The sequence below is a fragment of the Peromyscus leucopus genome, chromosome 8b, assembly GCF_004664715.2.
Source record: "Peromyscus leucopus breed LL Stock chromosome 8b, UCI_PerLeu_2.1, whole genome shotgun sequence".
NCBI lineage: Eukaryota > Metazoa > Chordata > Mammalia > Rodentia > Cricetidae > Peromyscus > Peromyscus leucopus.
In genome coordinates, this window is record NC_051086.1 from 1,301,463 (window position 1) to 1,328,814 (window position 27,352).

At 47.3% G+C, this 27,352-nt stretch overlaps 1 protein-coding gene across 2 annotated transcripts in view; it reads left to right on the plus strand.

Moving 5' to 3' along the window:
• Positions 1 to 26,731, plus strand: part of Adcy9 (adenylate cyclase 9) — a 134,821-nt gene extending 108,090 nt beyond the window's left edge. For both annotated transcript variants that reach the window (XM_028894803.1, XM_028894802.2), the window contains 6 exons: positions 2,259 to 2,361; positions 4,983 to 5,191; positions 10,894 to 11,053; positions 13,165 to 13,313; positions 16,527 to 16,571; positions 22,594 to 26,731. In XM_028894803.1, coding sequence (XP_028750636.1) covers positions 2,259 to 2,361; positions 4,983 to 5,191; positions 10,894 to 11,053; positions 13,165 to 13,313; positions 16,527 to 16,571; positions 22,594 to 23,785 — 1,858 coding nt within the window. In that variant the 3' untranslated portion in view covers positions 23,786 to 26,731. The remainder of the gene's footprint in view (positions 1 to 2,258; positions 2,362 to 4,982; positions 5,192 to 10,893; positions 11,054 to 13,164; positions 13,314 to 16,526; positions 16,572 to 22,593) is intronic.
• The last annotated feature ends 621 nt before the right edge of the window (positions 26,732 to 27,352 follow it).

Sequence of the window (27,352 nt, forward strand, 5' to 3'; positions counted from 1 at the left end):
GGTGGTAAACACCATGACCAAAAGCAACTTGGGGAGGAAAGGGTTTATTTCGCCCTACACTTCCAGGTCATAATCCATTTTAAGGGAAGTCATGGGAGGAACTCAAGGCAGGAATCTGGAACAGAAACAATAGACGAACATTGCTCACTGGCTCACTCCCAGGCTCATATTTAGCTATCTTTTTTTTATACAGTCCAGGACTACCTGCCCAGGGATGGCACTGCCCACAGTGGCCTGGGTCCTCCCACATCAATCAGCCTTAAAGACCACAGGCCTTTTGCCAGTCTGATCTGGTAAATCCCTCAGGAAGAGTCCCCCAGATAACTCTGGATTCTCTCAGGTTGACAGCTGAATCTAAACTAGGACTCCATCCTTAGGCTGTGTTTGTTGGTTTGGAATTAGTGTTAAATCACTTCACTTTCCATGAAGAAATAGTGCAGTATATGCCGGTTAGTAATTACGCTCTATTACTGTCCTCTCATTGTCATGCCCTCACTGTCACATGTGTTCTAGCTGCATGGAATAACAGTCCCTGCCCTCTTACCCCGACTCTCAGTAGTCTTGAGTTCATCCATAAGGATTGCATTTCTTTTGTGTGTGGTTATGTTTTCCAGTTCTTTGTAAGCCTAGCAACATTGGATTGTATCAACATTGTGACACTTAGAAAACCTGAATTTCATTGTATCTCTTTGAAGAATACTAAGTTTTTGTCTCATCTGAATTCAGATGGTCTTAACTGGGCTCCTTGGAGTCCACCACTCATGTGCAGTTAAGATGCAGTTTTGAGAGTCAGAATTAGATGTGGGGACAATTTATGTGCAGGAACTGGCCGTCCTCTTTCCTGTCTCTTTCTTTCTGGGATTTATAACCTCATTATCTGTAGTCTTCCCAAACTTTATTTTCTAACTGGGGGCTAACTTAAATTTTTAAACATTTATTTGTATTTTATTTGTATGAATGTTTTGCCTGTATGTGTATGTTATATGTGCTACATGTGTGGAGGGGAGAAGGGGACATCAGATCCTCTGTCACGGGGGTATGGATGACTTTGAGCCACCATGTGGGTTCTGGGCCCTCCAGAAGAGCAGTGGGTACTCTTCACAGCAGAGCCATCTCTCCAGCCCCTATTCTCTAGATTTCTAAGCCATTAAGACTGGATTTTAGAGCCAGGCATGGTGATGCAAACCCAAATCCCAGTACTAGAGGGGGGAGTCTCTCTCCTCTCCCTCCCCTTTCTTTGCTCTCCTCTCTCCTCCTCTCTTTCCCTGCCCCTGCCCAGTCTTATTTATAGCCCGTGTGTCCTTAAACTCTTGGTCTTCCCGCCTTGGCCTTCCGAGTGCTGCTGCTGCTGCATCTGCTGCAGCATTGTCTTTTCCCTCCGTCTGTTGCTGGAAAGGCAGGCAGAGCAACTCGAAGGGACAGACAGACTTCCCTCTCTGGAGTCTGAGAAGATAAGTTATTGCATGTTCATCACAGAAGAGAATCAGTCTGCAGGAAGTGCACCATGTGACAGGCACATTTGAGGCTCCCCCTGTTTTATATGACGTCAGGTTAATGGCTACTGTATGTGGGAGAGAGATTACACCCCCGTTTGTGTTTGCCTTCTGGAATCACACCAGTGTTCTCTTAAATTTTTAGTAATTTCCAAATCATAACAAGGATATTGCAATTTGCTGACAATCCATAGAAGAATAAAGAGTCACATAAATCAGGTTTGATTTCTCAGCTATTAAAATCATTGAGCATGATCACTTTTCAGGTCTCTTCTGCACTCTGAATATCTGACAATGGCCCCGCAATTACCCCACTGTAAACACCCACTCCAGTAGCTCCGTGTTAGAGTTGAGGTGTAATTACTGTCAGTGTTCTGGATGACAGGAAGCTTTTGGAATTGCCTTCATTTGAAGCCTCCAAATCAGTGTAAGTCCTCTCGGCACCAAGATCTGCTGGCTCTCCGAAAAGATCACCTCACAGGATGAAAGATGTGCCTTCTCTGTCCTCCAGTCCTGGATATGTGGACTCTGTTCTGAAGCAGGGTCTGATAACGAGTGTGGTGATTGTGGTGAATTGTCATCCTTAATGAAGGCGAACAGCATCTGATTGTGTCTAGAGACACAAAGGGCTTTCCTCGAGGTCTGCTTATGGGGACAGCACCTGTCACACGGTGGCTTTCAGAGGTAGCTTTGGTGATGTGCTCAGTGAGAGGCATCTGAGACTGTCTGCTGGTGTTGATGGAGTGCATTGGTTGTGTCTTCCAGCCTGATGAAAGATTATTTCTTCAAGCCACCCATCAATCAGTTCAGCCTGAACTTCCTGGATCAGGAGCTGGAGCGATCCTACAGAAGCAGCTACCAGGAAGAGGTACGTTCTGCTGCGGCCTCACAACAGTCCTCGTTCTTTTAGGACACGTTTGTTTGTGTTTTACCAAGTGCCAGGAAAATGAAGGCTGATGTCGCGTTCCCACAACCAGGAAGCCCTGTTTTGGAAACCAAGGCCCTTTATGCTCCTTTATCTTAAAGCTAAGCCACATCCCACCAGACTGTTTCCTCCATAGCTGTCATTTCTGGTCTTCTCATGGCTGTCCCTTGGAAAGATGCCTGGTCACACCTGTTCTGGGTTCTTGAGTGACACTTCTCTCCCCATGATGCTGTCACTTCCAACCCTCTGAAATGGGACCAAAAAAATCAAGAGCTCTGTACCTCCATCCAGAATATGGGTCCATAGCCCCTCTGCCACACCACTGTCTCAGCGCCCTGGAGTTAAGGGTTAACTCTCACATCATTTTTTCCGGGAAACCATCCTTGATGCCAGCTGGGTTCTACTTCCCTGCATCTTCTTTCTTCTTCGTGTGCACCCCATGTTGGAATCCCATCTGATTTCTGAACCTAACATTCAGATCTCCGTTGCTGTGCTATAAATCCCAGCACAGCCCACACACCAGACATATTCAGCAGGCATGCTAGAAAGGAATGAATGGAAGACCCTGGAACCTGGGTGGAGCTCTAGGGAGCAGATCCCAGCTCTCTTTCCCTTGGCCCCCAACCTGACTTGAGTGTCCCAGAGACAAAAGTGCACCATCATCAGACCCCAGGACCAAGAGGGGTGTCATTCAGATTTTACTTGCTTATTGGGCAGGTCTTCATGTTGATTATGTCCAAGCCATGACCCAGAGAGACCATAATGTATAAGATGTGGCTAATCTTTGTTTTATGCGGCTAGAATTGCTGTCCTGTCAGTCCCCCACTGGACAGTGAATGTCACTGAACATTCCAAACACAAATCCTACAAGTATTTCCCTAAAGCAAGAAGTGGTGAGCCTTGGCACTCTAGACCAGGAGTTGGAAGCCTCGGTATTCAGTTGAGAGTGAAGCCCCCTTGGCTGGCTGTCCTGAGTCTTCTCTGCCCAAGCCCTGGCTGCTCCCTAGAATGCTAATTAGATTCCCAGAGAGAACAGGGACATCCGAGTGCCTCTGCAGAGGAGGTCACTGTGGCAGCCTCACCTCCAAGATCTTAGGTCCTTTTAGGGAACCTCAGAAGTTAGGACCAGGCCCATGGCCGTCTTCAGAGCCTCTGAATTCCATGGGCGGCGGGTATTAGGACTCCAGCCCTGTGCCCACCTCGCTCAGGTGAGTCTAGGCTTGATCTTGGAGCTGACCAGCACTCATTCCCCAAGGCCAAGTCCTGACTTTTCCCATCTTGCCCCGCTCCTGGGGTCTGTCTAAGGCTGAGGAAGAGAGCCAGTTTGGCCTGAGAGGACTTGCACTCAACTGAAGCCACAGGCCTCTCCCTCCCACAAACCTCCAGCTGCTCCATCCCTTACCCCTCCACCACGGCTGAACGCCACGCCCCATGAGTAGTCTGCTGCGTTCTCTCCCTCTCTCCGCAGCCTCTGGCTACACATTCTCTCTTTGTCCTAAGACGGGCCTGGGGTACACTTGGGAGTTAGCTCCTCCTGCTCTTATTCCCTGGGGTACCTGGGAAAGCCATTCTTAGCCTCCATCTACACTCAAGGAGCAGTGGCGCCTCTTCCTCGCTGGGCTGTGGCGAGCTCTGACTGGGATGCCCCCGCTGAAGGGCCTATAGGGGTCTGGAACTGGTCATGTTTTAAATGCGTCATGTGCTAGCAGTTTCCTCCTCCTAAATTCCCTGGCACCATACATGTGCCTCTTTAGTAAACTTCACACAGTGCCCTGTTTCCTGTGCCTGTTATTCCAAGATCAGGCTACCAGTTCCCTTCAGACAGTGTCTCATATCCATCCTGCACCCAGTACCCAGCCATCCCAGAGCAACACCTACACAGGCTTTCTCTCTTTTAAAAAAAAAAAAAAAAAAGACTTCTTTCTTTTTTAATTCTTGTGTGTTTGCTTTCATGTGTGTATGTGCATGCACCACATGTGTGCCTGGTGCCTATGGAGGGCAGAAGAGGGTGTTGGATCCCCAGGAACTGGAGTTAGGGATAGCTGTGAACCGTGTGTGTGCTAGAAATCAAACTCAGGTCCTCTGGAAGACCAACAGATACTCTTAACTGCTGAACCTTCACTCTCTCAATAAAGGGTCTGTGCTCCCATCCCCTGCATGGAGGCTTTCCTCGGCTGTTGCTGCTTAAACACCTGCCTGTCTTCCCATGAAGCCGGCTTTCACATCTGTCCATTCACTGGACACCTCTGTCACCTAACGCCTTCACAGATGTAGACCCCTGAACTCTAAGACAGTGATTCATCTTTCAAAATGACTGTGCAATTGTGTTTGAGAGGCTGTTGACTTTCAGCTGTTGCTGGGTGACCCTAGGCAAGTTTCTTAACGTCCCTTTGCCTCAGCACCTTTAAATTCGGCAGTCACCCGGAGATGATCCACTTGGAGCATGCACCGGCCTGCGCCTGGTCGGCAGCACTCAGTGAAATGGCTGTCTTGCCCCTCGCTCTGTCCCTCCTGGCCATCTGTGGACAGGCCCACTCATCCCCGTCCTTTCCTGCTCTGAACAGGTCATAAAGAACTCCCCTGTGAAGACTTTTGCCAGCGCCACCTTCAGTTCCCTCCTGGACGTGTTTCTGTCTACCACAGTGTTCCTGATCCTCTCCATCACCTGCTTCCTAAAGTACGGAGCCACCGCCACGCCCCCTCCACCGGCTGCCCTGGCCGTCTTCGGTGCAGACCTGCTGCTGGAAGTGCTGTCCCTAGTAGTGTCCATCAGGTATGCCCCACGTGGAGGCGTGGCTCTCCAATGGTTAGCCTCTAGCTCCCCCTTCTGGCTCCACAGCTAATGGCAAACTGATTCACCAACAAGGGCCAGGAGTCTAAAGAGAACAGAACTTCGTTTCCTCCACTCCCCCCAGGCGGTACACTAGAGAGGGTCCGTCCCCTGTGTGGCCCAGCTGAGGCCAGGTGGGCCCTGGATCTCTTCAAGTAGAGATGAAAAGGAGAGGTGAGAAACTGAGAAGAAAGGGGGAATGCATGGCAGCGCTTACTTAGATGTGACACCAACCGTGCAAGCAACAAGAAAAGCGGACAGATTGGACTTACAAAGGTTTTCGAACGTGTGTTAAAAAGAATGCACTCAAACCTGGCATAGTGGCACACACTTATAACCCTAGCCCTTGGGAGATGGAGGCAGGAGGGTCAGGAATTCAAAGTCATCTTGGCTGCATAGCAAGTTCAGGCCTACCTGGGCTACACAAGACCTGTCTCAAAACAAACAGAAAACTCTAACAGAGAAAGAGAGAGCACTTGGGAGTGGGAAGGAATTATAGGTCCCGTCTATGATAAGGACCTCATAGCTACAGCATATCAAGTCACAGCTCGGTGATAAAAAGACAGCCAGCCCACTTTATTTGTTAATTGAAAATAATTTTTCCATACAGTATATTCTGATCAGCTTCCCTTCCTCATCTCCTCCCAGATCTTCCCCGCCCATCCAACTCCAACTGCATGCCTCCTTCTTCTTTCTCTTTAGAAAACAAACAGGCCAAAAAGAGGGTCTAAAAAAAGAAAGGAAAAGCAGAAGGAACACAAAGGCAGCGATGAGTTTATGCTGCCATCTACTGCTGGGCCTGGGTCACCCCTAAGTGTGGTTTCTACGCCTCGTGAGACTCCACTGGAGAAAACAATTTCTCCTTTGCAAGCGGTGGTCAGCTGAAGATGGCTTCTTGTTAGGGACAGGAGCTCTTGTCCACTTCCCCTTCTCAACTTGGGATCCCATGTGGCTCGGATGTATGCAGGCCCTGTGCATGCTGCCACCGTCTCTGAGTCCATCCTGAGTTCATGTGTGCATCAGTCCTGGTGTACCTGGAAGAAACTGCTGTCTTGGACTCATCGATACCCTCTGGTTCTTGCAGTACTTTACCTCCGGTTCTGCACAGCTCCCCGATCCCTGAGGAGGCGGGTTTTGTAAAGACATCCCATTTAGGGAATGAGTGTTTTGAAGTCTCTGACCCTCTTCACATTGTCCGTTTGTGGGTCTCTGTGTTCCCATCTGCTTTAGGAGGAAGCTTCTCTGATGATGACTGAGCAAGACAATGATCTATGTGTATAGCAGAATAAAACAGCCAATTTTAAATAGACAAAATGACAGCCTAAGGTTCTGGGAGGTCCGTAGCTCTCTGCCACTTCTTAGTAGGTGTGGATGCCCAGAGCATTTCATTTGCCAAGCACATCCATCCCAAAACATGCTTGCCTGTAGGATACTGTGACAGTGGATCCTTGTACCTTGAGCAGCCCTGCCATGCTTCAGCCTAGCTAAGTCCGCTGACAATTGCCCCCAAGAGCTGGAGCTAAGATAGAAATGGTAACATCCCAAAGCAGGAAAACAAAAACAAAAACAGCTTAGATCTGGCCCTGAGACTTCTATATTTATCTTTTTTCCCTTTAGGGCGGGCAATGTGGGACGCCAACCTCCTTCCTTTCTCACCACCATCCTGTAGTTCCCTCTTAGCTACAGAGACTGCCCTCACCCCTCATGGGAACGATGTGTCTGCACCATGCCTTAAATTCTCTTTCAAGATCAAGCCCACTGCCCACAGCAAGCAGCCCCCTGCTCCAGCCCCCACTTACCTATGTCCAGTTTCCACTCCCTAAGAAATGGCTCCCACACCATTCCTGCCAGGGTCTGCTTCTATAGGACTCAAGCTGAGAACCACATCCGCCTCTAAATGTCTTTTCTGTCTTTTGTGTTTGTTGTTGGGGTGATGCCAGGGGTTGAACCTAGGATCTCATTCTGAGTAAGTATCATCGAATGAGGTAGATTCACCCCCAGCCTTTTTTTCTTTTTCTTTTGTGACAGTGTCCCGCTAAGTAGCCTCAGCCAGCCTTGAACTCACTGTGCAGCCCATGCAGACCTTGAACTTGTGGTCTTCTTGCCTCAGCCTCTTGAGTACCTACACCACCAGATCTGGATTGTTTTCCTTTACTTTTTTTTTTTTTTACCCACATGGAAAGTTTTATTGGGGGAAAGGGAGAAGGGAAGAAGGGAAGAAGAGAGAGAGAAGAGAGAAGAAAAGAAGAGAGGAGATGCACACTACTTCATGGAGAAAGAGAGAGAGACGGAGGGAGAGAGAGGAAGAAAGAGAAAAGAGGGAGGGTTTTTTCTTTTCTTTTCTTTTTCTATCATCAGCTTGATACAGTTCAAATTCTTATCCTAATAGTGAAATGTTTCACTGAAGCTTTCCCAGTGACTGAGTAAAACCAAAACTTATTATAAGCCACAGTCATCCTAGGGTACCCCCTGCTAGGTAGCCTCCCTGGTTCTGTGGGCTATAGTCTGATTGTTCTTTGCTTTATATCTAGTATCCACTTATGAGTGAGTACATATCATGTTTGTCCTTCTGGGTTTGGGTTACCTCACTCAGGATGATTTTTTCTAGTTCCACCCATCTGCCTGCAAATCTCATGCTGTCATTGTTTTTCTCTGCTGAGTAGTACCCCATTGTGTATATGTATCACATTTTATTTATCCATTCTTCAGCTGATGGACATCTAGGTTGTTTCCAGGTTCTGACTATTACAAATAGTGCTGCTATGAACATAGTTGAGCATGTATCTTTGTGGTATGAATCAGCATTCCTTGGGTATATGTTGCCCACGTTGGGCACCATTTGTTGCTGGAGAGCGTCTCTCCAGGTTCCACCAAGCCCCGCAGTCCCACGATCCATGTATAAAATAATCACTCAGATACTTATATTACTTATAAACTGTATGGCCATGGCAGGCTTTTTGTTAACTGTTTTTATATCTTAAATTAACCCATTTTTATAAATCTATACCTTGCCACGTGGCTGGTGGCTTACCGGCGACTTTACATGTTGCTTGTCCTAGCGTGTGGCTGCAGTGTCTCTCGCTCCTTCTTCCTGTTTTCCCAATTCTCCTCTCTCCTTGTCCCGCCTATACTTTTTGTCTGGTCACTGGCCATCAGTGCTTTATTTATATAGAGCGATATCCACAGCAGGTATATGCCCAAGAGTGGTATGGCTGGGTGTTGTGATAGATCAATTCCCAATTTTCTGATTTCCACAGTGGTTGTACAATTTTGCATTCCCACCAACAGTGGAGGAGTGTTCCCTTTGCTCCACATCCTCTCCAACATAGACTGTCATTAGTGTTTTTGATCGTAGCCATTCTGACAGGTGTAAGGTGGTATCTCAGAGTCGTTTTGATTTGCATTTCTCTGATGACTAAGGATGTTGAGCATTTCCTTAAATGTCTTTCAGCCATTTGAGATTCTTGTTTTGAGGATTCTCTGTTTAGCTCTTTAGCCCATCCTTTACTTTTTAAATGGACATATAACTGGGCACTGTGGTGCATAGCTATAAGCCCAGACATTTGGAGAATGGAGGCTGAAGGGCCAGAAGTTAAGTCTTCCTTGGCAACATACTAAGTTTGAGACCAGTCTGAGCTGTGTGAGACCCAATCTCAGAAAAGCAAAATTGAAAATAAAATGAATTTTATTATGATAGTCCACATGCAGTAAACTCATTCTTTCAGGTAAAGAGTTCAGGGGCTGAGGATGTAGCTCATTGGTAGAGTCAGGGTACCGGGTTCAACCCCTGGTACTGCCGAAAAAGTGTAGACACCAGTGAGTTTTATTACATTTTGAGAGTTATACAGATATCATCACAGTGTAATTTGAAGACGATTCTGTCACACACACACACACCCAAAAAACACCCATGCCTGTGTGTACTCGCCTACACCCAGACCTTCTAGGTTTCTGTCTAAAGCCTGGAGGTCCTGGTCTCTTTGCCATTTTACTATCTCTTTAGTCAATGTTCCCTGTCCCTTTGTGTCCAGTTTGGAAGAAGTAGCCCCACCCGAGCTTAGCTGCAGGGAACTGCTCCTGCCTGCACACTCGGCAGGAGTCTGGTGAGCCGGGCAGTCACTTTTCCCCGACAGGGACACTGGAGCATCCCAGTGGCAAAGGCTAGGAAAGGCTCATCTCCGATCACAAAGACCAACAGGGTGCGTTATGTAGGTGCCCAGGGAAGCCAGTACTTCGGCTTTCCAGCTCAGAGTCTCCTCCTTTCACTCTAGCCCCAGGAAAATCCCCGAGACCAGCTGCTCTTGCCTTAAAACTGTCTGATCTTGGGGACCATGTGAAATCTGAGCATCCCATCTCCTGGCTGAGACTCAGCTCCCCTTGTCCCCTGTCTACAGGCTCTGAGTCCTGCCTGTGAGGATTTCTGTGGTTTTTCTCAGTGATATTCCAAGGCCTCTGTTTTCATTTAGATTTTAGGAAGCCAGACTAAAAAGTGTACTTGAGTCTCTGTAGGAAATGGCCATAGAGTAGAGAATTGCAGGTCATGGCTGAGCATAGTTGATCTAGCTGTTTAGGGTTTAAAACCAGAGGTGCAAGTTCTGGGCATGCATGAGATACCCATGCTTCTGATCACCACAGTGGCTCCTGACCAGAGGTGAAAGCAGTGAGCCTGTCCATACCCCCCAGCAACAGGCCTAGGGGACATTCTGTGAGTCTCTGTCCCAAGATCCCAGTGTCCTCTTCCACCTACCACTGCCTGCCTACTCCAACCCAGGGAGCCCGTTGCTCAGCCAAGGCCTAACCTTTCCATCGTCCTCAGCCCATACACTCAGTTCCTGCTCTTCACGGGGGACTTTACCACATTACAATCACTTTCCTGAGGTGTTACCCACCCGGATCTACAATGGTAAGAAGAGTCATAATATGCTGTCGCTGGAATGTGAAAACACCTCTCTTAGGAAATAAAAAAGCTGTCTGTTGTATTCTGTCATTTCCATGATCCAGCTGTGACTGAGGCAGCTGGACATACAGGGGTGGGGTTAGTGGCAGTGAGCTGTGACCTGATTTTCTGAAAGGCTGAACACTCTTCATGTCCCAACCAAAACAGAATCTGTTTGGCTTGTAGTAGAGTTAGCACCTCTGAAAACCACCTGCTTGTGCATAGGACACAATGAATCCCCAGGCTGGGATGTTTTAGCAAGCTTTTGCCTCTGTGGCTTCTGAGGAGGAGGTAGTAGTGGTTTTGTGAGTCCCAGTGGAGTGTCACTGTGTGACCCTGGCAAGGCTTCTCCATCCCTGCCTCCTAATAACAACCTTCCCCCAAAAGGCTCAACAGAACACCTCCAGAGAGGCTCCATTCTGGGCTTCCTGACCCACAGTAGACTTAATTTGGGGTCATAACTGTTCTTTCAAGCCCCACAGACCCATGGAGGTTTTTCATAAGTGTATTTTGCCCAGATGGAGTAGGTGACCTTACATTTGGGTATGAAGGTCTGAGTATAGCCAGTTCACTCACTTGTGGACAAGTTAGGGGGTGCAGTCTACTGCCCTATGCACCCCCACCTCCGGCATCAGAAGCTGCAACATGGGACAGTTGAGACATGGCGTGCTGACCCTCTACTCCTGATCCTCTCCCCTCTGTGTCCCAGAATGGTGTTCTTCCTAGAGGACGTCATGATGTGCACAAAGCGGTTGCTGGAATGGATCGCTGGCTGGCTCCCTCGACACTGCATTGGGGCCATCTTGGTATCTCTTCCTGCCCTGGCTGTCTATTCACACATCACCTCTGAGTTTGAGACAAACATACACGTAAGTAGCAGCGGGCCATCTTCTCCCATGCTTTCCAGGCTCCCTGACACCTTCTCTCACTTTAAGTCTGATTACTTGGGACAGTCCTTAAAGAAGTACACTCTGGCACTGCCTCCAGCCATCCTCTTAAAATACGAAGCATGGGCCGGGCGTTGGTGGCGCATGCCTTTAATCCCAGCACTTGGGAGGCAGAGCCAGGCAGATCTCTGTGAGTTCGAGGCCAGCCTGGGCTACCAAGTGAGCTCCAGGAAAGGCGCAAAGCTACACAGAGAAACCCTGTCTCGAAAAAACAAAAAACAAAAAACAACAACAACAAAAAAAAAACCCAACCAACCAACCAACCAAACAAACAAAAAACACGAAGCATGAGCTGGGCATGGTGGCACAACCTGTGGCCCAGCACTTAGAAGGTAGAGGCAGGGACATCAGAAGTTCAAGGTCATCCTCAGCTACATAGAATTTGAAACTAGTCTGGATTATACATACAATAACCTGTCTCAAAATACACGCACACACACACACTCACACACACGCACGCACACGCACACACGTGCGCGCACACACACACTCACACACACACACACTCACACACGCGCACACGCACACACACTCAGCAGTATGGACCTGCCAGTGTCTGTGTCTGAAGAGTAGCCATAAGGCTTTTCCAGCTTCACTCAGTATCCATCAAGTTTCAGATCAGTTACAATCTTGACTTCCTGTGGTTCAAACTTCCAACTTTCCAGCTTTACAGTGGTGCAGAAGTATACCCAAATGACAATTCTGATTTCACTTCCATTTTTTTCAGCCGTTGTGCTAAGATCACACGGAAGTCGCTGATTTTCACTTTCAGAACTCAGTGAATAACAGCAGATAGCAAACAGGCTTGGTATTGGGTGGCTTTGCCCAGCTATGGGATTATGTGGGTGTTTTGAGCATGGCTAAGCTAGATCAAACTATGGTGTTTGGAAAACTAGGGGTATTGGATGCCTTTTTTATTTATGATACTTTTCATTTGACACACTGTTCTTTTTAATTTGGGTTGTGCTGGGACGCAGACCCAAGACCTTGCTTACACTTGGCAGGTGCTCTATCACAGAGTCACATCCCCGGCCTAATGGTGTGTAAGGGTTTACGGAGATGGAGTCCTGCAGCAGTCTGAACGTTTATGCTTTGCCTCATGCTTTACAAAGAAGCATCTGCCCCATGTGTCCAGATGACACAAGACAATATGCCAGTCACTGACAGACACCCGGACTAGCTCCTGCTGCCCTGGGAAGGAGCTTGGGAGTTAAACTCTGTAAAGAATGAGCTAGTTGTGGGAAACGTTTGTTTCTTGGCCTGTAGGCTGAGGTCTAGTGTGGTGTATGCCTGAGTGTGAGAAGAGCTTCTGGGGGCATCTGGTGTCTTAGCATCAGATCACATCTCAGTGCTCCCAGCAGGACTGGAGGAAGGTAACCGATCCCACAGTGATATCCCCAGTGATAACCGGTCTTAAGTAAGCTGCATCCCTTCCCTGGCTATCACTGCTGGAATATTCTCCTAGCAGTGTGAACATGTAACCTAACATGCTGTGCCATGGGACAGACATGTGATCTGTTTTTTAAACCAGTAGGTTACCCAAAGGAAGACTTATTGCATGTTTCGTGGTTACTTCTTGTCACCGTGACCAACTATGTGATGAGAAACATTGTAAGGGATGGAGAACTGGTTCTGACTCGGGATTGAGGGTGTGATGTGTCACAGGAGGGAAGGCGTGGCTCCACAGGAAGCAGAGATGGGATAGGAAGCAAACCAGACTGTAAACCTCAAGGCCCTGCCCTCCAGAGGTCCACTTCCTCCTGCTAGGTCTAGTTCCCAAAGATTCCACAACCTCCCAAAATAGCACCCTTAGCTAGGGAGCAAGTGTTCAGACACATGGGTCTCTGGGGACATTTACCCTCAAGCCATCACAAGGGGTACAGAGATGCTTGGTGTTGAACAGAAGCCCGGGTGGGTGTGCCCTCAGTCGGGGCCAGAGGGACGGGAGCACCGTGTGGAGGTGGGAGCACCGTGTGGAGGTGGGAGCACCGTGTGGCGGTGGGCAGGCGTCCTGACAGTGGCCTCTCTTGCAGGTCACCATGTTCACAGGCTCTGCTGTGCTGGTGGCCGTCGTCCACTACTGTAACTTCTGCCAGCTCAGCTCCTGGATGAGGTCCTCCCTTGCCACCGTCGTGGGGGCTGGGCCGCTGCTTCTGCTCTACATCTCCCTGTGCCGGGACAGGTATGTGACCATACTCTCACCCCGTGCCTCCCCGCCCAGCATCACTGAGGGCTCAACAATGGCTGCCTATCAGTGCTGTGTGATGTGTTCCCATCACGCCTTGAAATAGCTTCCAGCACGTGTAGTATCCAAAGAGGGATGTGGCTTGTGGCGAAGTGCCTGCCTGGCCTGCAGAGGCCCTTAGTTCAATACCCAGGACTAACTAGCCAAAAAAACAAGAAGTAGTAAAGTGTCATAAGAATGATATGAGAAAGATAAGAAAGTCATTTAGAACAGCATGCTATAGGTGGAGCATCCTTCATCTGAAAGCCTCGACTCTGAATGCTAGAAATTCTAAGATTTTGAGCATTGGCGTGATACCAGTACCAGAAGTCTGATAACTCAGGGTCCACAAGCTTGGCTCCATGCACAAAATTATTTAAAAATTTGTATAAAATTACTTTCAGTTTGTGTGTATAACCTGTATATATTGAAACATAAATCAACTTTGTATTTAGACTCAGTTTCTATCCCTAAAAGATGCCTATATCATCAGTTGTGTGCAAATACTCAGAATTTCACAAGACATATACTCCAAGCCACTGGGATTTGGGAACTCAGTCTGTACATATTTGAATATGGATGATCTTGGGTGCCTGCCTCTGTGAGACACATGACTGTTGTAGGAAACTTACTTTTGTGAGTGAGTTGGAATCTAAGAAAGGCCTGAAGTTCTTTCACGTGAGAGTCAGGATAACGAGAGAGCAGAGGAAGAGCCAGAGTGAGGCACCTCTGAAATCCCAGTACGCAGGAAGCTGAGGCAGGAGGATTTCACATTTGAGCCCAGCCTAGGCTGCATAGCAAGACTGTCTCAATAAAACTAGAAGAAAATGCCAGGAGGGTGGTGGAGAGATACACCTTTAATCTCAGCACTCGGAAGGCAGGGGCAGGCAGAACTCTGTGAATTTGAGGCTAGCCTGTTCTACAGAGCAAGGTACAGAACAGCCAGGGCTACACAAAGAAACTCTGTCTCAAAAACAAACAAACAAAAATCACAAATGGGGGCTGGAGAGATGACTCAGAGGTTAAGAGGACTGACTGCTTTTCCAGAGGTCCTGAGTTCAATTCCCAGCAACCACATGATGCCCTCTTCTGGCGAGCAGGCAAACATGCAGATTTATTTATAATAAATAAATAAAACTTTTTTTTTAAGCTTTTAAGCACAAAAAACACCTCACACACACACACACACACACACACACACACACACACACACACACACAACAAACAAACAAACAAACAAAGAACGAGAAGAGCCAAGCTCAGTGGTGCATGTCTATCATCTCACCACACGGTGAGTAGAGGCAGGAGGATCAGGAGTTCAAGGTCTTTTGTGGATATGGAGCGTGAATCTGAGGCCTTCTGGGCTACATGAGACCCTTTCTCACAGAGAAAACAAAAAACAGAAACTATGCTTCTGGCAGGTGCTAAGGAGTAGAGAGTGTGATGTGGACGGAGGAATTGGAGTCACATGATGGGCCTCTGGAGACAGGGTCAGTTCTCACTGTGCTACAGAATGAGAGGGACATTTAAACCCTGTAAGGGCCTGGTGTGGTGGCTCACACCTGTGACCCCAGAATGGTGAAGGGGAGGTGGATGCAGAAGGACAGCAGGTTTGGGGTTAGTCTGGACCAGAGTGAGACCTACTGAACCAAACCAAGCAAGCAACCAGTCAATAGAGTGAAATAAAACACCAATATGGTTTTGTGAGACTCCTTTCTCCACGGCTTCCACCAGTTACATCACGTTTGGTTCTTAGTTTGCTAAATGTGTCTCAAGTTTCCTGTTACACACCAGTAACTGGCTCTGTGGCTTTTACACTTTGTCAACTAAACATGTAGTTGGAAAAAGAATAGGAACTTGGATAGTGGAATGCACACGGTACTTTTTAAAAACAGTTCATGATCTCTTAAACCAATTAAGCTTCTGCTTGTGGAACAAACATCTAAATATCAGGCTTTTCTCATAACTTCTTAGAGCGGTGCTTCCCAGGTGCAGTGGAGACCCACCTGCTCATGAATCTGCTGGGATGGGGGGGCAGGTTGTTTTAAAGTTGCGGGGGACATTTCTCCATTGTACTTTGCAAGACATCTCACATTCCTGCTCCCTAACTTATTATCACGACCAGGGACTGCATCATTTCCTGGGTGCCCCTTGGGATTGGCATTGCTGTCACTGTGGACCACTGCTTTAGTAATGTTATGTCAGCAGGATCAGCTGTGTCTTGGGGTCATCAGAGGGCAGTGGTGATGAGTGAGGGGAGTGAGTTTCTATCCTCGGCATTCTTACCGTATTAATAGCAATGCGAAACAGATTCATGTTCTCTGCAAACCAAGATCAAAAAGGAGTTTGAAGTGGAGCTGCCGAACAGTAGCTGAGAGGCTGGGACAAGGACTTCCATTAAGTGAAGTGGGGCTGCCTCCTCCTACCTTGGTGGGGCATCTAGAACATGACCATCACAATGCTTTATAACAAAAAGTATGAAATTCATCAACCAGCCTTTAGCTTCAACTCATGGTGACTGACATTCAGTCACACTTTTGGCTTATCCTCTTGGATCCAGAGAGACAAAGTAGTGGCCTCTCATTGGCTTTCCGCTACAATCCAAACAGCACATTTTGGAGTGGAACTAGTAGCCAAGACCCCTTCCACGTGGAGGATCCTCTGAGCCTGCCGCCCAGTCCCAATTGTTGCTGGAACTAGCAGGGCACCGTGCACGTCAGGTAGTGAACAGAAGCCTGAATTCACTTCTTAGAGAAGAGAAGCTGCCTCATTTACTTTTCTGTTGTTGTAAAAACACCAGGACCAAGGCAGCTTATGAAGGGAAGGGTTAGTTGGCCTTACGGTTTCGGAGGGCTATGACCAACTGTTTACATCATTCCCCCAAAAGGAAAGTTATTTAAACTCTTCTTGGGTTGATTTTATTGTTTTTAAATTTTATTTATTTATATTTTATGTATGAGTGCTCCCCATGTGTCCCTGCACACCAGAAGAGGGCACCAGATCTCATTACAGATGGTTGTGAGCCACCATGTGGATGCTGGGAATTGAACTCAGGATTTCTGGAAGAGCAGACAGTGCTCTTAACCCCTGGGCCATCTCTCCAGCTCTGTGGGTTGATTTTAATAATGCCTTTTTTGTTTTCTGTAATATTTTTATGCATTTTCTTTCCAGTTCCATAGCGGTGTCACCCTTAGATACAGCAGCCCAGAACTTCAGGTAAGTTTTCAGCCTGGGGCCTGTCTCATAAATGAGAGCAGCCATCTTTCTACTCTATTTCCTGAAAGCGTACATGCCATAAGTAAACTGTACAAGCGTGTGTGTGTGTGTGTGTGTGTGTGTGTGTGTTAGGTTGAGAAAACGAGCGATAACTGCATATTAAAGTGTCCGGTCACAGTTGTATCTTCCTGGGAAGGTGAGTGGTCACTAAGACATATATTAGAGTTAGTAATACAAGACTTTAGCACATTATACAGGAAATCTCACAAATCAAAGAAAAATATTTAAAATATTTTGACGTGGAGCCATCAAGATGGCTTTGCTGTTAAGGGGCTTGCTGTGAGAGTCCAGCCCCCTGCGTTTGATCCCCAGAACCCATGTAAGAGAGGATGGACAGAGCCAGCTCCTCGGACCTCTGCACATACACCTCATCATGCATCCCCTACACTCATCATGCACACATAGACAGCAATAATAAATAATTTAATAATATAATATTTACATATCTGACGAGAAATTTGAAATAATACATATTTGAATTTTTTAATTAAATACTTCACCCTTGCTTTACTCTAAACATAAAAGTAAATTCTAAGTAAATTGAAGGTAAAATTATGTGTGCTGCACATGCATATATACAGCCACACATGTCCCTGTATTAATGCATGCAGACACACATGCCACAAGAAATAAAAATAAATAAGTATAAAAATTAGAAAAATAGTAACTTTCATGCCTCTTAAGACAGATAATTTTCCAGTCAGTAATAAATAGGAAAAGAGCCGGGCGGTGGTGGCGCATGCCTTTAATCCCAGCACTCAGGAGGCAGAGCCAGGCGGATCTCTGTGAGTTCGAGGCCAGCCTGGTCTCCAAAGCGAGATCCAGGAAAGGCGCAAAGCTACACAGAGAAACCCTGTCTCGAAAAACCAAAAATAAATAAATAAATAAATAAATAAATAGGAAAAGAATGAACAACAAAGAGGAAGGGAAAGAAAGCGAAGACAGAGAGAAACTCATCCATGGAACAAAAGCCCACACAGAAGAAAGACGAAAAGAGTTCACAAAAGAGGAAATACATCACATTAGCCACATTTTCCCCAGTCCTGGGAATCGAGCTTGCCGGTGATCTCCACTGATCTTCGGCTCAGCTTCACTTGGGTCCTCAAAAAGTAGTAACAGGATGCCAGCCGTACGCTCGAGCTTGGAACGCTAGTACTGTGCAGGCTGAGGCCAGAGCTAGTGCGGCCCTGTATCTACAGACCCCAGATGGTTACAGATGCCATGCCTCGCTGGTTAGAGCTGCAAGGGCTCTTGCTTTCTGTTTGTTTGTTTGTTTTTTCCTTTCTGTTTTAAAAACTCTCTTTTGTGTGGCAATAGACTTTCGTATGCTTTACTTTAACTTCCATTAATGGTTTAATGTCCCAGTCTCCAGTTCTAAGTGGACTCTCCCATTTATTCATCTCAGATCCTCTTCTGGACTGGGCCGGGGTGGTGCAGGCCTATAATCTCAGCTGTGCAGGAGGTCAGGAGATCAGGAGAGCCTGCGGGGCTGCAGAGCGAGCTCAGGGCCAGCCTGAGCAAGTGTCTGAGAGCCTGCCTCCAAATGGAATGACCGCTAAAGAGCTGGGACCAGCTCAGGGGCTGAGACTTATCACCCGTACCACTAACAGTCCTCTTGGAAACTCACCTTTGCTATTTGAATTTAGAACTGGGACTGGGCTACCTTTGCCCACCTATCGTAGAATAAAAATTGCTGGTTGTTATGGCATATCCTATGATCCCAGCACTTGGGAAGTGGGGGCCAGAGGATCCAAAGTTCAAGTCATCCTCAGCTGCATAGTAAGTTAATTCCAAGACCTCCTGAGCGACATGAGACCCTGTGTTAATGGAGCAAAATTCGGTACAGGACAAAATGGTTCGTCAAGTAAAGCACCAGACATCCTCTGACCTAGACACATGCGAGGTGGAATGTGTCTGCATTCACTCACCATGATATACATAATAATAAAGTTTTTTAAAGGTATGGGCCAATGAGAAAGCTCAGGAGGTGCTTGCTGCCAAGTCTTTTGACCTAAGTTAAGTCCCTCAGGAAACTGGAACAGGAGAATGACTGTAAGTTTGAGATCAGCAAGTGAGGAGGGAGAGTGAGATTGATTATGGAAACACGGGTACTGTTGCCTGTTTCTCCCACCGAGATTTAAAGCAGTTAATGTTAAGCCTACTGTACTTACTAAAGGGGGCTGTTCGTCAGTGCGCAACATTGGGAAAAGCAGAATGAAACTTAGCCTCAGCAAGCCGTGCTCACAGGAGACAGGGCTGGCTTCTCCCCAGCCCAAACCCTCTCCCCCGCTCTGCTTAAAAGCCAGCCAGAGAACCTCAGGCTGAGCTGAAACATGTTTTAGTGAGTTAAACAAAATGGTCACTTTGCTTAGCATTTGAGTCATAGGTATTGTCATTTGTTTCAATGCTATAGTAAAATAAATAAGCATGGGGTGTCCTACCATAGAGAACTCTGTCCTGGTTCCTGATCACTGAGCTGTGAAACCCGTGCCAGGTCCCCAGGCCAGCAGCTGGACTCCAAGGTTCAGCATATTGCAGGGGAAAGACAACAAGATCAGCAGAGGGAGAAGCTTCTCTCAGGAGCCCCCTCCCCATGAGCCGTGAGAGCCCTAGAGGATCTCAGTCATGACATGGAGCTCTGACTTCTCATAGCAGCCGCATACACAGCCTGAAGGAAGCGGCGCTCAGCATCAACTGTGTTGCCTGGGCAAGCAGCCTCCATACCACTGTCTGCTGTCACCCAGGGGTAGCCAGCCCAGGCCTTTCGGAGGATGATGACCTCCCCTGCAGAGCGAGCACTATACACTGAACCCTAATGCAGAAGGACTTGGCCACACTCCAGCTAGTCTTCATGCTTTATAACAGGAGGACACCAAGTCCTGGCAGAAGGTGTGGTTTGCCCAAGGCCCCCAATCTCTCCAGTCGTCCTCCCAGAGCAGCCCAGGGGTCAGGGCTTTTGTGATGGTGCTTTTGGGAGTGTCTCAATGGCCTCAAGTTCTTTTCTTTCTCTCCTTCCTCCTTTCTTTTTTTTCTTTTCTTTTTCTTTTCTTTCTTTTTTTTGAGATAAGATCTTGTGTAGCCCAGGCTGGCCTTGAACTTGCTGTGTATGCAAGGATAACCTCACATTCTTGACACTCCTGTGTCTGCTCCAAAGTGCTAGTGTAACTGACATGTGCTACCAGGCCTTCCTAAACCTATTATTTTAAAACACCCCTATATTATTGTTGCTTCTTCTCTTTACTCTTTTTTGGGGCCTGCCACCTAGCTCCCAAATAAATCACACACTGAAGCTTATTCTTAATTATAAATGACTAGCCTTAGCTTGGCTTGTTTCTTACTAACTTTTCTTACCTTAAATTATCCCATCTACGTTTTGCCTCTGGACTTTTACTTTTCTCTTACTTCTGTAAATCTTACTTTCACTCTTAATCTGTGACTGGATGTGTAGCTGGTCCCTGGAGTCTTCCTCTCCTTGTTGTCTTGCTCTTTCTTCTTTTCCTCCTAGATTTTTCCTATTTATTCTGTCTTCCTGCCAGCCCCACCTATCCTTTCTCCTGCCTCACTATTGGCCGTTCAGTTCTTTGTTAGCCCATCAGGTATTTTAGACAGGCACAGTAACACAGGTCCACAGAGTTAAACAAATGCAACACACCTTTGCATCTATAACAAATGTTCCACAGCATAAACAAATGTAAAACACTGTAAAATAATATTTTACAGCACCCTTATGTCAGCGATAACAATACAACTTAAATTAAATAGTGTGGCTAAGGAATTAAGGTTTGTGTGTCCTAGACCCATCTCACCTGAGGACACATCAGCTTTTTATCCATTTATATTGACATAGTGACCAAGTCCATCATTAAATAAACTCCAACAACCTACTTTGGCAGTTTAGCAGTGCATTAACTTATAAAACCGATATGAACTGAACAGCCACAGTTCTGTTGGAAATAGAAAGGGAGGGGGTAGGAAAGGATAGAGGGAGGGAAGAAGAAAATGGTAACATTAACTGGCTTGGGTAGTAGGACAATGGATGAATCGTTTTAATTTTTACCTTTTCCCCACATTTTCTATGATTGAGCATGCAATATTTTTAACAGAGGAAAAAAAACTGAGCAAGTATCGTGATGTATACTTATGATCTCAGCACTTGGGAAGTGGAGGCAGGAGGATTAGAAATTCAAGGTTAGCCTCAGCTATATAGCAAATCCAGGCCAGCCTGGGCTACATAGGACCCTGCCTTTAAGAAGAAGAGAAAAAAGGACATGGTGGCCCTCAGTGCTGTCTTCAGTGTCAGCTGCAGGGCTTCTCATTGCAGTCGCCTGCAGGAGACCCGCACTCTGGAGAAGGTTCAGTTAAGAAGAGGACTTCTTGGGAATGTCTAAGTTCTAAACGCGCAACTTTGAAATGATCCAATAATCCTGGTATATGCAGAGATGAGCATATGGGATTGTTCCCTGAGACATCAATTCTCATCATAACTACAGTGTTCCTCATGAATGTGGTGGTCCATATATTAGATTACTCTATAGCCATGAGAAAATAGCTCTGTGTGTTACCTCAAAGGAAAGACTGTTCCATTCTGTATGCACTTTGACTTTCTTACCATGTGCAAATATACTCTTAAGTGTATACATCTCATTCTCTTTTTGAAAATGCTAAGATTGTCTTAATCAACTTTGGTAAAACAGAACTAACTAGAATGGGAGAATATGTTTTGTTAAACTTTCATACAAGTAGAGAACAGAGAAAGTATAAATAGTCTTTGTAAAATGATGTCTGTTGTTTACCAGAATACCAGAATATTCAGTTTCTTAGAAATAGAAATGGTACTGTGGTCACAAAGGGAAATGTCCTTGTCTTGGGAGATACATGCTAAAATAGTTAGACCAGCAACTTACTTTCAAAATGTTTAGGAAAAGTATTTGTATGTGTCAGTGTGTGTTTGTATGTTATATGTGTTGAGAGGAAAAGCAGAAAGGCAACATGTAACAGTTAACTCCAGGTGAAGAGCTTCCGAGTGTTTGTTTCCATAAAGTTGAGATTTTTCCAAAAGAAATAGTTGAGGAGAAAGAAAAGATTTTTTTTTTTTAAATCTAATGAGTTCTTTTAAAGAACAGTTACAGCTGGGCTTAACACTAGAGGCCTGTAATCCCATCCCGTGGGTAAGGAGACAGGAGGTTAAATGCAAGGCCAGCCTCTAGCTACAAAGCTAGTTCACGGCCAGCCTGGACTGCATGGCACCTGAGTTCCAGAACCAAATCAAATGTAAATAAAACAAAAGCGTCTCTGAAGCCTGCAAAATAGCCAGGCTGCTTTCCGGCCTCAGGGTGTCGAGGGTGGTACTCAGTCACACACTCACTCTCTGAGCGGGTTTGGGACACTCCCTTAGTAGGGTGGTACTCAGTCACGCTCAGCGGAGTGCTCCCTTAATAGGGTGGTACTCAGTCACACTCGGCGGAGTGCTCCCTTAGTAGGGTGGTACTCAGTCACACTTGGAGTGCTCCCTTAGTAGGGTGGTACTCAGTCACACTCGGCGGAGTGCTCCCTTAGTAGGGTGGTACTCAGTCACGCTCAGCGGAGTGCTCCCTTAGTAGGGTGGTACTCAGTCACACTCGGCGGAGTGCTCCCTTAGTAGGGTGGTACTCGGTCACACTCGGCGGAGTGCTCCCTTAGTAGGGTGGTACTCGGTCACACTCAGTGAAGTGCTCCCTTAGTAGGGTGGTACTCAGTCACACTTGGCGGAGTGCTCCCTTAATAGGGTGGTACTCAATCACACTTGGCGGAGTGCTCCCTTAGTAGGGTGGTACTCGGTCACACTCGGCGGAGTGCTCCCTTAGTAGGGTGGTACTCGGTCACACTTGGTGGAGTGCTCCCTTAGTAGGGTGGTACTCGGTCACACTCGGCGGAGTGCTCCCTCTCTGAGCGGCTGTGTCACCTCTGTCTCTCTGCTCCCCAGTGCCACCAGGAACCCCTGCAACAGCTCTCTGCTGCAGGACAGCAGACGGCCAGCCAGCCTCATAGGCAAGGAGCTCATCCTCACCTTCTTCCTCCTGCTCCTCTTGGTCTGGTTCCTGAACCGAGAGTTTGAGGTCAGCTACCGACTGCACTACCATGGGGATGTGGAAGCAGATCTGCACCGCACCAAGATCCAGAGCATGAGGGATCAGGCTGACTGGCTACTGAGGAACATCATCCCCTACCACGTGGCCGAGCAGCTGAAAGTCTCCCAGACCTACTCCAAGAACCATGACAGCGGAGGAGTGATCTTTGCCAGCATCGTCAACTTCAGTGAATTCTACGAAGAGAACTACGAGGGGGGCAAGGAATGCTACCGGGTCCTCAATGAGCTGATAGGTGACTTTGATGAGCTTCTCAGCAAACCCGACTACAACAGCATTGAGAAGATCAAGACTATCGGGGCCACATACATGGCAGCGTCAGGGCTGAACACTGCCCAGTGCCAGGAGGGTGGCCACCCGCAGGAGCATCTGCGCATCCTCTTTGAATTCGCCAAGGAGATGATGCGCGTGGTGGATGACTTCAACAACAACATGCTGTGGTTCAACTTCAAGCTCAGGGTTGGCTTTAACCATGGACCCCTCACCGCAGGCGTCATTGGTACCACCAAGCTGCTCTATGATATCTGGGGAGACACTGTCAACATTGCCAGCAGGATGGACACCACTGGTGTTGAGTGCCGCATCCAGGTGAGCGAAGAGAGCTACCGTGTGCTGAGCAAGATGGGCTATGACTTTGACTACCGAGGGACTGTGAACGTCAAGGGCAAAGGGCAAATGAAGACCTACCTTTACCCAAAGTGCATGGACAATGGGGTTGTGCCCCAGCACCAACTGTCCATCTCCCCAGACATCCGTGTCCAGGTGGATGGCAGCATTGGACGGTCTCCCACCGACGAGATTGCCAACTTGGTGCCTTCTGTTCAGTACTCGGACAAGACTTCGCTGGGATCTGATGACAACGCACAGACCAAGGACGTGCACCTGTCCTGTAAGAGACCCTGGAAAGAGCCGGCCAAAGCTGAAGAAAGGTTTCGATTTGGAAAAGCCATAGAAAAGGATGACTGTGAAGACACAGGAATAGAAGAAGCCAATGAACTCACCAAGCTCAATGTCTCAAAGAGTGTATGAGGCAGCGTGGCGGGCTGCCGAGGTGCTCTGTTCATCCAAACACAATAATACTTGTATTGACAGGATGGCGTGCTGTCTAGACCTCAGTGTCTGATCCTGGATGTGGTGTCATGTGGTCATTTCAGCCCTAATCTCTGTGTGGATCACAGTTATTCAGGGTCCATTGCCACCCATTTCTTCTTTCCTTTACTCCCTTTCCTGGAAGCCTGCCCCCAGCCTGGGGGATCCATTCAGCGGTGTGGAGGAATACAAGTGCCTTCAGGGTTTGGCCTTGAGTCTAGGGCTGAGGCCACTGGTGGAATCATGGCCCTGGGTATTATTTGACTTCTTTAGAAAAAAAAAAAAAAAAAAGCTGTGGTTAAGATACCGTTTTTATTGCCTTTTCTCACAAGCTTTTTTTTTCTCATACAGTGTTTTCCAGTTTATTTTTTCTATATATGTAATAGTGTTTTTTGGTCACCTGGCCTTTCTAAGCACATACACGCACACACACTTGCATTTATGAATCTGACATAAAGTGCCAGTAACTCATCTGGGGGAGGGGTTATAAAAGGGGGGCAGGACTGGGAAGCTCAGCAAGCCCCCTTCTGGCATCTCGGGGTACCTGGGCCCATATTCCTGGGCCCATGAATGGGTCTCTCCGCCCCCAACACTGGGCAGTTTCAGGGGCTCTTCTGCACGCAGGCCAAAATTTCATATGCTCACCAGGCACAAAGCTTACACACCAGGCCTCAGGAATCTCAAAGCCGTGTTTTCATCTGACCCTCCACGGAGGGGTCTTCCGGCCAGGAGCGAAGATGTTTGTCTCAGAAGCCGACTCATCTGAGGGAGACAGTCGACCATCTGAGGGTTGCGTTTATTTATTTATTTATTTATCGAAACGTGTATTATGGGGTGGGGCCACTGGGTAGTTTTGGTGAGGGAAACAGGGAGTGGGCAGGGCAGTGTACAAAGGACACAGCAGACCAATGACAAGATGTCCCTCTATGTTTCATTTTCTCATCCACTGTGGCCTACGGTGCCACCCAGGGTGCTGCTCCCCCTTGTGGGGATCCAGAGTCCAACTGCTCGGCTCCAAGCGGGATGCTGCAGACCTTTTGCCCGTTCCTCTCACTGTTGGACTGACTGCACAGGCTGATTTGCAGTGGGATTTAATCCTGCTGGCCAAGTCAGACTCTCCAAAGAGGCTGCTTGTGGCGCACCGAGGAGCAGAACCATCTGTATGCCAAAGGAGATGCAGACGGCAGACACAGAGCCGATAAGGAAAACAGCGTTCCTGTTCCTGGTGGCTAGCCTTGCTCGTAATTGTGTCTTTCCATGTTGAGTCTCAAATTTCTGCTGAATGGAACTCAGGCTGCAGTTGTCCTGATGCCATCATTCTTCCAGGTGACGCTGGTGTGCAGCTCAGAGATGACTGAGGAGCAGCTCTGTCTGTTGGAGGTCTTCATGCCGTGCCCTGTAGTGTGTTCTTGCACTGGTAAACCTCACTGTATGATTTTCACCTGAGTTGAGTCTCCTGTTACTCATTCCCAGAGACAGACAGGACCTGCTGATGCTAGCAAGGTGACATAGTTCTAGTCAGCCACTTCCCTGGGGACACCTGGGATGGCCACCCAAGCATCATAGCCATGCCAGGACCCAGAGTGTTCTTAGTGACGGGAAGATTTTCCTTCCCAGTTGGCTCCCTGCCAACTCGAAGAACAGATGGTTGTAACAATACCTCTTGCTTCTGAAGAATGTATTCTTGTACAATGCCACAGATTTTTTTTTTTCTTAAAAACACTACCTGATTCTTTCCTTGAACTAGGGATTTAGGGCATGCTGGGTTTCCTCCGGTCAGTGTTAGGGTGTTGGTTATCTGAGTGTCAGTCAGTCTGTCCTCCAGCTCCAGGCTGCATAGCCTTGAGGAGCGAGCTGCTTGTCAGTGTCTTTGCAGTCTTGGTTCAAGATGGGCTCTGTCAAGTTCATCTCTACACACATCTTCCCTCTCCAACTCTCTTCCTTTCTCTGCTACAAACGAGTTTGTGATTCGTTCCCAGCCCACCCCCCAACCCTAGACCTGCAAGCCAGTCGGAGAGAATCATTGACCTTGAGCAGGTGGTCCAGTTACGCATTGTGCAAATAGAGCCCTGGATGAAGGGCGGCTCCCACAGAGTGTAGTGGTCTTAAGAAACACCCTGAGCCTTCCTGAAGAACCAGTGCAGACATTCTTCTTTCAGGGTGCAAGGCCCCTGAGGCCTCCCCAGCTCCCTGCCCCAAAGCATACCTCAACACAGAACCACGGCCCTGCAGCACACCTGCCGTGCGCCTGGGCTGTTGGCATTGATCAAACAGCTGGAGACAGTTGGGCTTCTAGGCAGTGGACTCGAGTGTCCTCAGGTGGCAATACTTCTTAGGAACCTAGGGCAGGAAGCAATACTCCAGAACTGAATGTGTGTAAATAGTCGCTTTGCGTTGCAATTCCTCTTTCCCTCTTGGCCCAGCTCAGATCAACTTTATACATCTGTATGATCAAGCACACATAATTTTGTCCCACGCAAATGAACGTAGAGTATCAGTTATAAACCCTTCAACTGCTTGACGAGCCCCACGGATTGACCACACCTGCGCATGGCTCCCTCCACCCTGGCTTCACTCCTGGGGACTGCACCCACACATTTGCTCAAGACACAGAGAGCCAAAGGCCGTGTGCAACCATCACCTGGGCTGTAGTCACTTGTAGTTTCCAAAGAAAAGTCTGCATTTGACTTTGTTGATTTTCAAGGTCAGCGGTTTTTGATTGGTTGTTTGGAAAATCGCATCATGCCTAGAACCTGAAATTAAATCAGCAGGAACCAGCTGTTTGTGTTTCCATGTTTCCTTTGCTCTGCTCTTTTTAAATTGTTAACTGAGAATTTCAAAATGCATCCACTGAAAAAATGGATATTAAAATATTCTAAAACCTGACTTTGATGCCTGGTATTTCCTCATTGAAAAGCTTGATACTACTTCAGACTAGGCCAGCCCCCTCCCACCCCTGGTATTTTCTGCAGCTTGTGGGCAAAACAGAAAGATTTACTTTCTGTTCCCATCACAGCTTTAAAAATAGGAAAAACCAAAACAAAATTATGCTTTTCTGTGTTTCTGGGGCTTTATTATTATCATTATTATTATTATTATTATTATTATTATTATTATTATTTAATGAATTCACCTACTGCAGTTAACTTTGCTTGAGAAATACTTATTTTTATCCAGAATGTTAAAAGTTACAAATCAGGCCGGGCAGTGGTGGCGCACGCCTTTAATCCTAGCACTCGGGAGGCAGAGCCAGGCGGATCTCTGTGAGTTCGAGGCCAGCCTGGTCTACCAAGTGAGTCCCAGGAAAGGCGCAAAGCTACACAGAGAAACCCTGTCTCGAAAAAAAAAAAAAAAGTTACAAGTCAGGCTGTAGGACACACTGGACAGTTGACAATCTCCCTGCTTCATTAGCAGTTTTCCGTGCAGCATCTTAATGAAGGAGGTGACTAAGGAAACTCAATAGGTTTTCTGAAAAGGCGGCCTGAGAAGCGCGCACCTCACGGGGAT